This window comes from Polyodon spathula, chromosome 23, assembly GCF_017654505.1.
Source record: "Polyodon spathula isolate WHYD16114869_AA chromosome 23, ASM1765450v1, whole genome shotgun sequence".
In the NCBI taxonomy this organism is placed as follows: Eukaryota; Metazoa; Chordata; class Actinopteri; order Acipenseriformes; family Polyodontidae; genus Polyodon; species Polyodon spathula.
In genome coordinates, this window is record NC_054556.1 from 6,237,170 (window position 1) to 6,253,276 (window position 16,107).

Here is a 16,107-nt window from a genome sequence, read left to right on the forward strand (position 1 = left end):
TGGCATCCTTTGTTTTGTAGTTAATACACTGGGGTAAAGTAAGGCCTACACAGCATATTTTTCACTCCTGGGATATTATATTACTTGTTACATAGTGTAACGTCTTGCTGGAAGTTAAAGTAGTAGTCTTTCAGTATGACGGCTTTTATTTCTTTTTAAAACAAACACATATTTAAATTATGAGCGAATATCTGAACATGCAAATCCTGTGTTCGTCCCAGCACTAGTAAATATACAGTAGTGATTGCCTCTCCCCATTTGTCTTTTGATTTTTATTTGTGCTTCCCACATTCTCAAGGAGGAAAGATTTCTAAATAAAACATAAATTTACCATTGGAGAGATCTTAAATAGACCCTCTGTCAGTGCGTCTGATTTCACTTCAGAGCCACTCCACACCAGTGTGAGAGTTTATGCTATGTTGAATTGATTTGTGTGTGTGTGTGTGTGTGTGTGTGTGTGTGTGACGTGCAATGTCCTTCACTTGATCAATGAGTTGTGAGGTATCAGCAGCAAGCTGTATTGTGGGTGACCTTTCCTTCAATGTTATGGTCTATGACTCAGATGCTATTGTGTTAAAACGGTGCATTGCCCTTTGAACTCAAGCAAGGAAAGGACAGTACCAAGCATGTTGATTCAGGTTGTTTTTTTTGTTTTTTGACACCTCAAGAAAAATCAGTTTTTTCAGCAGCTGTCGTTGTGTGTCACATGGTCTCAAATGAAGTGAAGTGTGTTTTGATTATTTAGGCTAAATACTGTACTATAAATGTATCTTTATCTACAGTAAATATCTGTATATTTCTCATATGTAATAACAGCGCAAAGAATGGAATGCAGTCCCTTAGGGAGCAGAAAGTCATCCTGTAATCAACAAAAACAAATGTGTTTGTACAGCGTAGTCTCTTAGAAATGGCATGCTAAAAAATATGGCATGCTATATTTCCAGCCTTGCTAATCGCATGAATGCCAGGTTGTTTGTTACTATAGTTCTTGTGCTCTGACTGTTTTGGAAATTGATTTTAATTTTCTTTACATTTAAAATGTAATTAACTTTGTGCATACTTTAGAGGTGGTGCACTCTGTATTAAAACACAACAAGAACCTGTATAATTGCGGTTAATATTATGTAAGATTCTGATGAATATTTGTAATCCATTTGCGCTTCTAAAGGGGTGGTGCACCATGTAGCTTTAAACCTACTTTCTGTTTATTTCAGCTTGGGATTTCCTTTTCAACACATGCGGATAATCAGATCTAAATATATATTCCTTGTGGTTTTTTTTTTTTCCGAACTAATCAACCAGCAGCATTAAATGGGATACTAGAACACTACGTCAAAAGAACCGTATCGTAGAGCTCAGTGAGCTGTACAGTACAGAATGTAGCTAGAATGTCATTGGGTTGACAGCCCTGTTCTAGAATGTCATTGAGGATCTACTGCATTTTTCTGTGAGAAGGAACATCACTGTACTGTAGCCTTGTGCCTAGCTGTTCTCAAGTGTGAGGGTAGGATTTATTTTTAGCATGTCACTGACACTCTCATTTAAGTGTTAACCTTTTGGTTTGAAAGTTCATGGACTTTAACACTGATTGAGAAATGACTGCAATTGCTTTACTCTTACGGTGATTCTAGTTTAATTCTAGTGAAGTAGTTTTACTGTATGTAGTTTTGAATGGACTATTTAATAGAGAAAGCACATAGAGCCGATGTAAATGAATCAGTCATGGGTTCTTTCTCATAGGTCTCTCTGCTGACTGCTAACTGGTGTTTGTACAACTTGAACATGCCCTTTTATCAGACACTCCCAGATTTAATTATACTGCATTACTGTAAGTGTTTGTCTTGCGTTCAGGTAGTCTGTTTGCCTTTTATTTATTGGGTTGTTTCAACAGCAGTGTCTTTATGGTCAAAGCATGTCACTGCCTGCAAATTGTTATCTTTGGGGAAGCAACTGGTTGATTTAATGACAGGAAAAGGGCATTGAAGCTGTCCTCTGTGAGTTTGCGAAGTAAGTGCCGACACAATATAAACATAGTGTGGCAGGCTGGCGAGTGGATAGAGGCCCAGAGACAGTCTGCAGTTCAAAAAAATAACAATTTTATTATAAATAAACAAAAATAAAGTGCACAAGGGCAAAATAACAGATACTCAAACACAAATAAAGCAAAAACAAAACTCACAAAAATAAAGTTTCCAGGCTGGGCAATGCCTTCACTGGATTTAGAAAATTCAAAAACCACAAAACAAACACCAACCTGCTTCCTCAGCTCCCTCCTCCCCCAAATGAGAAGCAGAGGCCTCCTTTTATATCAGGTGTCTGGGCGCTGATTGATCGTTAATCAACCTAATCAACTAATCAACCCCAGCCACCTGAACATAATAAACCCAGGCAGGTAGGGGAAGTTAACCCCATCCCTGCCAATTTAGGGCAGAGCTTTGCTCTGCCACACATAGAAATTCAAATTCAGAGATAAGCTGAACAGAAGCAAAGACCCAACAGCTTGAGTGCTTGACTGTACAGTAAATATTCTCTGGTGATTTGTGTTTCCTCTGCTTGTTGTCTAGACCCCTGTTACATTAGATATCCAGTCAGGTATTTGCTGAGTTTAATCAAAGCGTCTCGCCTGTGCAGCTGGTACTGGCTCAGAATGTAAGTGTCATGCCAACTGTTACCATAATAAAGATGACTTTGAATCTGACAGGAAGTCAGTGTGCTTTGATGCACCAGATGTTCCCACTGCCTTCTCAGGAGGCAGCGGTGCTTGATAATGCTATAGTACCTGGGTAGTAGATTTCAGAGACAATTCGACATTCTAGGCACTCAGTGGTTTTTGTAGCACTGTTGCATCTGGTGAAAATGAAAAATTGATTTGTTTCTCTCTCTATATGGTTCAAATAAGCAGTTATTAAAATGCCGACTCTGATGGAGCAACAAAAAGGCAGTACATGAGGAGAAATGAGAACCGCTGATTGTACTGTCCAGAATGTCAATTAAATTAGCAAAATATATTTCAGGGAAAAAAAAAAAAAAACTTGTTTCAGGCAAACAGAAATAATGAAAAACAAAGTACCATATCATCTGGAAATATAGGTTAAAATATGAACTGCATTTTAAGGCAATTCAAATATTGGTCTCTTCTCAGATGTATTCAGTGCAATTCAGTTAGTGTGAACTGTATATGTTATATTTTGTTATATTAAGAATGAGATTAAATCTGTTAGGGCTTCAAATTAAGTGATAATAAAACTGCTTTTGTAATGTCAAAAGCAGTCTCTTTTGTAGGGAAGCCTTCCCTGTGGGGAAGAGTTTTTATGAAATGTTGCTCATGCGTATTATAATTTACTCTTTCAGTCTGCTTGGCATAGTTGTTTAATGCAGTAGTTCTTGGTGGATTTAGCATTTAGATCCACCACTGAGGACAACGCAGCTTACAGGCAAGCCCTGATGCTCCCGGCCAGCCTACAGGGGTGGCTGGTGCGCGGTGAGCCGAGAACGCCATGGCCGACCTAAGCTCTCCCAGCGGCACTCTGCCAATTGTGCGCTGCCCCCTGGGAGCACCCGTCCACGGTCCACACTCGAGAATATTGACCTCTTGTTGATCAGACCTGAGTGCCGTCTTGCATTCTGTAAATCAAAAATCAATTCTGCATCCATGTACGTTTTAACATCTTCTCCTTCGATTTCCTGATGTGTAATTTGTGTTGAAGTATTAGCTGTTACTAACCAGAGGGTGTTCTAATTTGTTCCCTTGCAGTAACGTGAAAGGGTACACATTATGCCTTGCATGCATTATGTTCCATACAGTAATTAACATTAGCGGAAATTGATGACGTTTCCACTGCTTTAATGGATCAGTAATTTAAAATGTGTGGATGTATTCCTGGAACAGTCATCCTGTACATTTGATAATTGTGCACTTGCTGTTTTCAAAGACTGGTTAATGTTTGCCTTGCTTTCACCTTTCAAAAGGCTTATGCATCTACAAGAATGTGACCTTTGAAACACGACAGTAGGAAAGGAACAGAGTTTATTTATGAGTAATGTATCTTCTATATTAGAATGTGAAAAAAGGTGAATTACCTTATTGCTTTTATTATTTTACTATTATTAATTTATTTTTTAAGTGTTGTTTTGATTTCAAACCCGCTCTACTTTTTGTGGCAAATTGTTTTGTTTTTTTTCTCTCTTCACAGTCCGCCGCCCTGGGTGGTGCAGCCCATCTTGTCAATTTCTGCAGCACGGACACAGTGGCAGGTCTCCTCATGGCTCAGCAGTACTACAGCTGCCCCATGGCGGGTTTCTCAATCCCAGCAGCAGAACACAGGTAAAGAACCATTGGATTGGTTAATTTAAAGTGTGTATGCAACCAAGCAGTGCCGTGTCTGTGAAAATCCTGTAAATCCACCCTTTAGAAGACAATAACATCTGTGCAAACTCCTGTTCGGGTGCCTCCCCACACATAGAAGTGAGTCCCCCTCCAAAACAGTACTATTCAATGATGTTGATGGAGCATACCGTTTTCTTCTTGCTCTCTCTGCTCAAGCATGTCTGTCGTTGAAGGCCAGGTGAAATTGTGATTCATCAGTCCCCAAAACAGGTGACTGGTGATGGAGCTGCCTGTTTTGGAGATCAAGGGAATAGTTGGTGGTCTCTTCCATGTTGTGCGGTCAGTTGAGTAGCTAGCTAGTCTTCTTGGCCTCAGTCTCATGCAATGTGTTTCTTAGTTTGGTCGCTTTTAGTGACCAGAAGTGGATATTGAGCCCATGTGCAAGGGGACAGGCAATTCCTCAGTGCCATATTGGGTAGATATTGGACGTTGCTTGGTGTGGTTGTTCTCCCACGGCCTTGTCCAGGATGTCTAGTGTACAAACCTGGGGTTTGATAAGGTGTCCACAATCTGGAAACAGAATGGATCACACCGAATTGAACAGCTTCACTTGCGTATCCCCAAATTCTAGCATTTGACAGCTCTGACAGTTTGGACTTCAATCAAAAAATCTTTGTCTGCCACCATCTGGCATCATTAGAAGCCATGATTTCCAAGCCAACAACACAATTTTATCACCTGAGCAGCAACCTGACTAATGATCAAATCTGAAGTTTAAATGAGGGTACCTGCTTTAAAGGGGAGACAGCTGGTACAAAATGCATCTCACCAGCTGTCACAATCTGTTGAAGAACATGTAAAAGGTCTACCTGGTGAATGTCTTAACTTTTGATTTTGATGTTTATTTTCGCCATGTTTTCTGTTTGCTCCTTTAATTTTTGTGGGTAATCTTAAATATGAGTATAAGGTGATGTGTATTAAAATCACCAAACAGCAATGTGACTGGCTGCTGCGAAAAGACAAAAAAAAACCCGCCACTGCCCGATCTCTAATCATCCGTGACGTACAGGCAGCCATTTTAAAAGAAACGTCATTAACTTCCTGAGGAATTAGAAGAGAAGCTTTTACAATTTCAATGTTTCGTTTGACTTGGACAGATCAGAAATGCTGATCAGACCCCTGTGTATATCACAGTTCACAAAAAAACAGGTGTGAGTAATCACGACTGGAAATGAGAAGCAGCGCATAACTGTAATGCTCTGTGTGATAGCAGATGGCCGCAACCTGCCTCTGTATGGACAATTGAGGTTGTGTCTTTGTAAATTCATATTTATTTAATGTTTTTATTTTTTCCTCAAATTGAGGGTTGGAAATTTGGGCTGCGTCTTAAATTCTAAGGAATATGGTATATTATTTTACTCCTGATGCCTTCTATGAGGGTGTAGCTGTATTTTACTGTACATGAACATGTTTTGAGGGAGTCTTACATTCGAAGGACTACAATATTTATAGTCTTGCTTTGAAGGAATCATGCGAAAGAATAAAAATGACTAATAAAACGCTCAGAGATGACAAATTCTTGCCAATCCTTCCATCGTATTTGGAAACAAAACATATCTTTACAGAAGAGGGTTTAGCATCAGTGTTTCTATTGAGAAAAAAATAGAAAATATACAGTTGGTTTCACAAGCTCAGATTAGGAATATTCTTGGACCACCTAATGTTGTTTTAGGTAAGGTAGCGCGAATCAGAGTCTGGAAGCCACCTGGAACAGTTCTCTGAAGCATTCATTCTCCATGTGTTCCCCTTGCAGCACCATCATCTCATGGGGCAGAAACCGGGAGAAGGAAGCCTTTGAATATTTGCTGGAACAATTCCCTTCCAGTCCCATCTCCGTTGTCAGTGACAGTTATGACATTTTCAAGGCCTGCAAACACATCTGGGGGGACAAGCTGAAGGAGCGTGTCATGGAGCGGAAGGAAGGCTCAACGGTGGTTATTAGACCTGATTCAGGGGATCCACAAGAGACTGTTGTTGAGGTAAGGACTGGGTAAAATGCAAATCAATTACTCCCCTTTTCAGCAGACAGTGCAGGCTTTCAGCTATTTATGAGTCATTTTCCAGCTGATATCAATCATTCCGTGCTGCAGGCAACAGAATGTATGATCCTGTCTCACTTTTTGCTGAAACAGTGGTTTCCAGCCCAAAAAAGTTGCCTCATAATTGATCACCCTTGATCATAATTGATGTTGTTTTTCAGCAGTGGAAGGAATCAGCCTTCTTTGAGTATGTTCTGCAGCAGGTTTCCTGGCTGTCTTGATACCCAGGAAAACATCACAACGTATCACAGTATATAATTGCCTTAATTAGTTCTCCAGACCATAATGTTATGAAACTGCAAATTGATCTGTAGTACGTTTGGCTCCAGTGCTTTTGGGGGAAAAAAAAAAAGTTAAATCCTATTAATGTTGTAAAACTGTAATAAGCATTTCAGATAGATGGCTTAAGGAATCAAATGCACATAAAATTTTACTTGATATGCAGCAGTTTTTTGTATTCTTTTGTAAGTGGTATGAATTTTGCACTATAGCAGAAGGCTTTGAATGTCATGAATTATCACTCAACGTGCAGTGGGTTGTTGTTTTATTTTTTGTCTGTGTATTAAAAAAAAGAAAAAGATGTTGCTTTTGTTGTTTACAAGCAAACTGTGTTTCTCCACTCAGGTGTTAAGGATTTTGGAAGAGTCCTTTGGAAGTTCATTGAATTCAGTTGGCTACAAACTGCTTCCCTCCTGCATCCGAATCATACAAGGAGATGGAATAGATATTCACTCCATTGAAGAGGTGTGTAGGTTCTCTCTGTAAAGCATCTTTCATCCACATATTTTGCTTCTCTTTTAGTTGGATAACTTCCAGAAAAAGATCCAGAAGTAATGGGGGACCATTACACCAATGTCCAACAATCAGTTATGAATAAAATAAATAAACCTTAATGTTTTACCCATGCAGATTCTAAAAAAACTGAAAGATGAGGGCTGGAGCTCAGAAAACCTCATCTTTGGCTGTGGCAGCGCTCTGTTACAGAAGATTAACAGGGACACTCTGAACTGCGCCTTTAAATGCAGCTATGTTGAAACCAAAGGAAAAGGGGTAATCTTTCAAGTTGGATACCAATAGATATGTTGAATAGGCAGTGACCTTAACACTTTGGTGTAAGGTAGACATTACAAAAAGTTTGTTTTTTAATAATAAGTTGAAGGGAAGATTTTCGCTTAAAGCATGAGTAAAGTAAAATGTAGCAACATGTTCACAAGCCTCAAACACAGCCTGATATAGTAAAACAGCACCTACCATAAAAAAATCAAATCTAGGGAAAATGTATGCAAAACAAATAGACACAAGTGAAACAACATTGTAAACTTAGAAATATCAGAAGTTAGACCACCAGGGAAAAAAAATAGAGAATACAGCTATAGGATTGTACTGCTTTGTTAGGAAGTGACTGCCCTCCCATCCCAAAAATAATACATAAATACACATGTGTTTACAATGCTGTATTGTTTAATGCAAACAAAATTAGTGGCATGGTTAGGTTATGAAACTGTCCTATACAGCGCCATTATGGCCCAACCTGTTGATTTTATGTATCTGTTTATTTCTTACCAGATGGATGTGTATAAGCAGCCAGCCACGGACCCATCCAAAGGTTCAAAGAGAGGTCGGCTGTCTTTAAGGAGAAACTCAAATGGGTTTATAGAAACCATAGAGCGAGGGAATGGAAAGCCTGAGGAGGTAAAGTTATTAAATATTTACATGGTTGGTAACTTTTTAAATGAGCTATAGTGATCCGAGACCAAGGGTATCGGTGGTCTTTTCCAATGGCGTGCACATGACAGAGACAAAATCCTTTTAGTGTAAGTATCTGTAAGGTATTTCATGCCTTTCAATGAATAGGTTTGAGTAAACATTTAAACCTGCAGTCAGTACAGTGCATATTAATCACCAAACTGTCGCCAGGTTATTTTTTTTTATTTTTATTTTTATTTCCAAAAAAGAACAAAATTAATAATTATGCGTTTGGATTGTTTCAAAAACTGCATTTTGTTTCTCTTTCTCACAAGGACATGTTGGTCACGGTTTTTGAGAACGGGACCATTGTTCAAGAATACTCGCTGGAAGAAATCCGAAAGAATGCCAGGTTATGGGAGGAGGACTTGGCACAGCTGCAGCATAATGAAGATGCTTTGAATAGGGATGCGCCACATGTTCAATGCATAATGAATGGGGTGCACTGAACATGTGCAGTTGCACATTATATCTGACATGTTTCTAGTAGGGACCAATGAAGTATACGATTCTGTTTCAAAGGGGGCGAGATCTATATGTGTACTTGATTACTTTGTAGGACAGTTGTTCCGATGTTGAGGATAATTCATTGATCTGTACTAAACCCAATCCCATTTATTCCTCACAACACACTGTTTACACTATCACAATCTAGATTTATGTTTAAAAGTTTAGTTTTTATTAAAGTGTGCTTAACTGGTATACCGGTTCACCTCAGGCATTGATCTGATAATTTAAAATGTGTGTGAGAGAGACTCACTTACATACTCCAGATATATGGGCAATTGACATAACATCAGGATTTCTCTTTCTGGGGTTTTGTTGAGTTTCATGGTACTCAACATGCATTTGTGTTAATAAGGTCTAGATGGAATAACTTTTTTGTATTCAGCGCTGCAGGTTGGATAACAACGCTCTTGCCCCTTCAGTTATTCGGACAGCTTTGTTTGTGGAATAACTACGTTCCACACAGTAGGTGACTATTCATATAAATAACCCATAACAATCCTATTAAGCATTTATCACTTCCTGTTGTCCGGTTTTAACGAACAGTAGCCATGTTGCCTTTTATTTGACCCTCCTGAAGGGTAGTGGGTGCATAAATTACATTTGGAAAGTGTGTGTTTTAAGGTACAGTGTAGGATTTCAACTTTATAAATCTGCAGTAAAAAATGCTGCTCACTGATTAAATGTAATATTTTGTACAGGAAAGCCATATTTTTGTTTTGGTTGAGACACATTGTGCAACAGCCTCTTGTATTTTTAAATGAGATCAATAATGAAATGTATTTTTTTTTATGCTGCTGTTCTATATTTTAGTTTTGAAATGAATAGGTCTTCCTCTTTCTTAAATACATTGGTTTGTGGGGGATTGATTTTATGTTTTTCAATATATTTGTGAATTATACACTGCTCAGGATCCTTCAGCCAATCAGAGCACACACTTCACCTATATTCTACAACACAGAGAAACCGTATGCCTGTCACCTGCTTAAAAAAAAAATCCCAGCATTTTGGGATCCCAGTATGTATTTGATTCTTTGTATATTAACGTGCATTTCTAGAGTACTTCCTTCTTCAAATTGCTCTTTTATACAGATCCACCAAAATATTTCACTTTTGAAAAACAATCCACCAGATTAAAGTTTTCTGTTTGACTCAAGGTGGATTTCCCCAAGGCCTGTACTATGACAGAAGGGTAACCTTTTTGCATTCTTGAGTGTCCTATACCTGAATCCGGTCCTGTTTCTTACATTTTAAATAAGGGCTCCAAGTAAAGAAGACAGAACTCAGATGTTACTTGAAGGTGGACTGTCTTTGGAGCTTAGTTTTGAAGTTATTTTTCCTGAGCACAATATACTGCATCTTTATTGAAAGGGAATTTGGGATGTAAGAAGTGTTGAGCAGGGCTGGCAGTTGGCTTTTGAAAATCTCCTGCCGGGAGTCTGACGAACTAAAGGATTCACTGAGCAAGTGGTGGTGAATTATTTGAAGAACTTTTGATCTATGGAGAAGTAAGGCATTGAAGGATAAGCATGTAGAGTGTGCATTAAATAGTCCATAAATTACATCTTGGTTTAAGAGTCGTTAGATAGCCCTTTGATTGTCTCTTCAGGCTCTTGATGTATCTATTAGATTCTGTCTTTCTGTATTCTGGTGTAACTGCTTGTCTGTTAATGCCCTTGAAGTTAGTTTATGAAATGGATATGGCTTTTTGATTCAGAGTGATTTACATGTGAGCAGTAATGGGTATAAGAATATAACATTCTGTTTGTTTGTTTTTTTCTTATTTAACTGTGTAATCAATCACAAAAAAACAAACAAAAAAAACTAAACATTTTACACCATTAATAGATCATAAAATACCTGGAATTTTGAGATACATGGAGTGAAAAAGTATTTGTTAAATAGCTGTAATAGTATTTTATATTTACATTCTAATTTAAATATGCTTTTTATTCATTTCTTGGATTCATTTCTTTTGGTCAAAGAAAGAAGTACAGGGCTAGTATAAAAGTCACCTGGCTTTAGGTAATCATGTGGGTTATCTAGCAAAAGGGGTGGATTTTCACCCTGGCACAGAACAAGACATGGTGAAAGCAGTAATGCAATAATTATGCTGTTGATGCCTGCAGGTATACTGTATGTGCAGATCACGTGGTTAATTAATGACAGAATAAGCAGCTATAAAGCTGTGTGTTTGAGGGTTTGTATCTTTTGATTCAGCCTCGTTAAACCAGGAGTTATTGGAGTTGTGAACCCAGAAGATAGTCAGTTAACTAAATGATATGTTTATTTGTTTGTTGCACCATTGCGTTTGCGCTCCAAGATGCATCATCTAAGCCACAGCAAGTGTGGATATACCCCAAGCGACAAGGATGTACCACCTGCTAGTAAACATAGCCCATCGGCTAACTACATTATTTCGGTATTTACAGTATAACCATATACAGCTAACAAATAAAATGCAAATATATAGCCGATTCTTCCAGACTTTTCAGTGACTTGTGTCAAGTTTTTTAGCCTTCAGATAAGCTGGGTCTTTGCTCTTGCTGTTATCATGTTCAGTTGAGGGCGATTAATGAGGAAGTCAAGTGCTGATCATTGGAAAGTGTCTGTAGAGCGGCTTCAAGCACAGTGTTTCAGGGGTTTTTTTTTTTTCTTTTTTTAATTGAATAGCCATCATATTGCTGAATATAGTTCTTGTTTCAGTTTTAGACAGCACTGCCATCCTTCTACTGTAACAAACTTCTTTTTAAATGTCATTTTAGTATAGTTCTAAAATAGTAGTATTTGTGACATTTTTTTTTCTTTTCTCAGTCTTAGTATTGTCATTTTCAGCCTATTCTTTACAACTTTGTAAATGACCTACTAGTATGTTAAAACACCTATTAACACATTGTATATTCATATTGTATATTGATGACTCTTGAAAACAAAATTTAAATTGTCTACAATACTATTTTTTATGTGTAAATAACTAATGTTTTTAAATGCAGTGTATCTATGATATAGCATGCCATGTTTAAAGGCAAGTAATATAATTTTATTTTTTGGTTTTATAGAATAAATATTTTGTATTGGGGTGGTGAAATAAAGCTTAGTTAATTTTCAAAAGTTCTCTAGTGCTTTTAACCCTTTTATTTATGTTCATCTCTTATAAAAAAAAAAATTCTGATACCAACAGCTTAATGAAATGCCTTTTTAATGTTGTGTTACTAGCTGTATATGTCTTTTTAAGTTGCATGTATTGGAAATTAAATTGATTGTATTAATGGTGAAGGTCCATGATTCCACTTTACAGTTTGGCAAAAAATGAACTAAACATAAAAGTGTTGTGGGAATGTGAGGTAATTGAAGCTCAACCTTTTTAATTTGGTATAAATAGCAAAGTTCCCTTTGGATCATTTGGTGCAATCATAGCCAGCATTGCAGAAAAATCGGCTGGCAACGCCTACGTATTTTTATTCGTCTTACAAATTTGGGGACTTGTTAGAATCATTAGAAGAAAGTTTCACTGGATGGGTTTAGAATATGTATTGAACTGTTTCTGTGAAAATGTAGTTGTTACATTTCCATACTTGCTTGCTTGTACTTTAGAAGTGAACCGTTTTGATTTGCATAGTATTGTATTTGCAGTGTGGTTATCTCCAACACCCATTGTCTGTGACCGGCAATGTAGCTTTTGGGTTGTCCAACTGAAAGAAAAGAGTTGGATTAAAACATTTTTAAACTTTGACTTAATTTATCTTCTGAGTTTGCCCAGCTGCTTAAAATAGCTTGTGGTCTTTTCGTGCATACCCCTGCCTTGTCTGGAAGTCAGGAAGTCACTCTGCACCTGTTACTTTCCATTGACAAATTATTTTACAACATGTTCTGGACCTTTTCTTGGCGTCACGCTCAAAATAAAAAATAAAATGGAAAGCTACTAGAAACTTACATTTAGACATGAGGAACTGGAGCACAAAAAATAACCTATAGCCAAGGTTAAAGCACAGATCCCAGAATGCACCATTGTTAAGCATATTGAAATCGCAATATTCCCCTTTGTCAACCTTTCTATATAGAATAAAGGCTGTAGTCCTTGTACACAATACAAAAGAAGGTTTCATGTTGCAGATTTACCTGAATGATTTAATACTGAGAGATTATTTTGGGACCCAGAACAGATTTTGTGCCTATGGCATCATGTCTGCTGTGATAAAACGTGTACAGAAAGAAGTGTGGTGTTCATATAGCCCTCTATTTTCTATATTGTGTGTCTTTGTCAGTGCACTTGGCAGTTCCTTTGTACAGGGCTTGTAAGGTATCGCCCAGGGAACAACCCGACAGGGAGTTATTTCCTTTAAGTCATGAAAAGAACTTGCCTGAGGGCTACTGAAGCAGAATTGTACAACTGGTTTGGTAAACCCTGTATTCCTGTGGAGAAAAAAAGATTTGACCTTTTGTGCAGTTGTTTGTGCTCTATTCATCTAATAATACATCTTTCTATACATCATGTATGTATGCATGTATTTTACTTGCAGGTATTGGAACTGATTAACAGATATCTAGTTAAGAATCAATTTTCTATAGAGAAAAAAAAAAAAAAAAACATTAACATTATTTTTTTAGTTTAGCCATTTTGATATTAAGCTACAAATCTGACTTAATCACGTTGACTGGAGTTAGGCAGTTTGAGTTTTCTGGCCATTTTTTTTTTTTTAATTGGCTAGGAAATAAAAGCAGGTAGTGAATCAGAAGTCGGTTTTGTATTTGTGATTCGTAGTTGAAATAGGTTCCGCTGCATATAACATAACGTGTGTTTAATTTCATGATACTTTGACAGTACTACAAATATATATATATATATATATATATATATATATATATATATATATATATATATATATATATATATATATATATATATATATATGTGTGTGTGTGTGTGTGTGTGTAAGTAATCCCAAAGGTTTGACTTTTTCATGTTTTTTTATTGTAGATCCATTCATATTAAACGCAGGTGTTCGGATGGATGAACAGAAACACGAGACGGCTAACTACCCTCCAATCCTGCTTCCAGAGAGATGACATCATTCAAGTGTAGAGAGAACAGGGCGGCATATATATGAGACACTGTCTCTGGATTAGATGCAGTTCTTAAATAGGTTTCTTGTTTACATTATTTATTTCTTGCACTTAAATCAATTCAATTTGGAACTCATTTAAAATAAACCACATTTCTCAAAGAAATGACCGGTTGCTGGTATAATTGATACTGGACCACTTTCTGGGATGCCACTCAAGCAATCTAGCGATCACGTTTTTGGGGAATACGGTGGCTAGAACAGACAAAATAAATCAACTAGGAAGTCATTCATTACCACAGGCGTTCTCCACAAATCATTTCGTGTCTGTTGACCACTGTGTCTCTTTCACACAATCCCTTTAACAAATACAGCAAATAAACGGGAGTGTGGTGTTTTGCATTGCATGTCGTGGAAACAGCATCACAAGCAGCTGTGTAAAAAAGCTGTAATGATACTGCAGCGTTGCAGCAAGTCACATGGCTTTGCATAATAAGAGGGCGCCCTCATCTGTTTGTAAAACGTATTGGACTTTAATGTTATCCTTGGAAAGATAATGTAAGTCTTTGTGTAGTCTTTGAAATACAGTGTTGTTAATATACAATGTTATATACAGGTATATAGAATATTATACACCAACCCTATTTTTTATTAGAACTATGTGGCTTTTTTAGTTATACTACATATGTTTGGACTGTATTACCATAAAAATACTGTACTAGTTCATCTATGCGAAACAACAAAGATACACTAAACTTCCTAATATACTGAAAACAATAAACAATAATTCTGTTTGTTCAACCCCCTGCTTGCTGGAGTTAAAACTAACACGCAAATATATTTTCAGAGGTAAACCAATGCTGTAAATGCTGTTGTATTTGAAGCTCCAGAAGGCCAATGCAATCCCAGCAAAAGGTTATTGATCAGATAGGAAACAGGCTATTGTATAATGTTTAGAAAATGTAAACGGTTCATTTAATGGTTAGAAGAAAGCTCAATTAAAAAAAACAAATACGAGTTAAATATTTGGAGAATATTTGAAAGCTCAACATACTTCTATGTCATTTGTATTATTAGCGCAGACAGATAATCTTTGGTAATCTTTGGTATCCTGCTGAGGTTAGATGAAGCTATTTTGTATGAGCACAGCTCTAGAGCAGACTTTGACATATCTATGCTTGTGATTGTTTTTTTTTTTTTTTTTTACTCATACTGAGACCTAGGACAAGCCAGCCAATCAGTGGTCTGTCTGTGAAGTGCCCAGGAAGACTAATTTCTCCCTCAAGGGGATTTTTTCTAAATCGTTAACAGGCACGTACTACTTCGGTCACCTTGAAATCTCTCAAACACAATGAAACAGGAAAATCCTTTTACACTACCTTAAATCATCTAAGTATCAAGTGCATATTTACATTTTTTAAAATAACCTTTTTTTTTTAAAGTACAGAATCTTTTAATCTGAGAAAAACGATTTTCATTTTAAACATGTCCTCCGTGTAATTGTCTCTACAGGGTACTGTATTGCACATTTTATATGGTTAGGATTTGTAACATAGCAACTCACAGACATGGAGTCGGCTTTTGCAGAATGTACATTTTTGGGGTTTTTAATATATTGAATAGGATTTTTTATATAGTTCAATTTTATTTATTAACAGTTTTTTTTTTTTTTTTTTTGGTACAGTAAATCATACACTATTGTAGTTATTAAAAATGAATCAACCGGGAGAATGCTACAGTGAGATGTATTATTTTAAATGACCTTTTAATCATATGTGTCCCTTTCTTAATTCACAAATCCACTCCAGGATGAAGGCACATCACCAGCGAGTTTAACATCACTTGAACTCATTGTCTGTGCTCGACTGTGTCATGACATTTTACTGTGTGAAAAAAGAAATAAGCCAACCTATTTTCTGCTGCTGCTGTCGAAAGCAGTGTTACCAACAGATCATCGACTCCCCTTGTCAAACCTTCCCTTTTCTTGACAAAGCTATTGCAAACCTGCTGTAGCCCGAGGGACACATACAATGCAATAAAGTGGGGATGTGAAGGACAGTGTCTCTCAAAGCCACTAGAAACCTATATAAAAACACTAGATAATAGGGCTCAGTCAGGCTGCTGCCATCTTTTTATGAATCTGATATTGTTATTGTGATTATGAAGCCAGGTAGTGACAGAAACCTGGCAATCCATTAATCACGAGGACATGGTCAGTGTATGGTCAAGACTTTAGCAGCTACAATATATCCTCTTTATCGTGTTTGACAAGCAATGCACTTGTTGATGAAGCGCAGTGCTCAATTAGACAAAATTGCAATTCTTCCAATTGCAAGCATGGAAGAATTGCAAATGTGCCATCCAG

The 16,107-nt window shown here is 37.1% G+C and overlaps 1 protein-coding gene across 4 annotated transcripts in view; it reads left to right on the forward strand.

Annotated features, from left to right (window-relative positions):
* LOC121297879 (nicotinamide phosphoribosyltransferase-like) overlaps positions 1-15,841 on the forward strand; it is a 30,843-nt gene extending 15,002 nt beyond the window's left edge. For 3 of the 4 annotated variants that reach the window (XM_041224470.1, XM_041224471.1, XM_041224472.1), the window contains 6 exons: positions 4,194-4,324; positions 6,141-6,366; positions 7,051-7,170; positions 7,336-7,476; positions 7,993-8,118; positions 8,448-11,477. In XM_041224470.1, the coding sequence (XP_041080404.1) occupies positions 4,194-4,324; positions 6,141-6,366; positions 7,051-7,170; positions 7,336-7,476; positions 7,993-8,118; positions 8,448-8,621 (918 nt within the window). In that variant the 3' untranslated portion in view covers positions 8,622-11,477. Of the gene's footprint in view, positions 1-4,193; positions 4,325-6,140; positions 6,367-7,050; positions 7,171-7,335; positions 7,477-7,992; positions 8,119-8,447; positions 11,478-13,657 lie in introns of those variants that run through there. The other variant, XR_005947235.1, reaches the window with a different exon arrangement.
* The last annotated feature ends 266 nt before the right edge of the window (positions 15,842-16,107 follow it).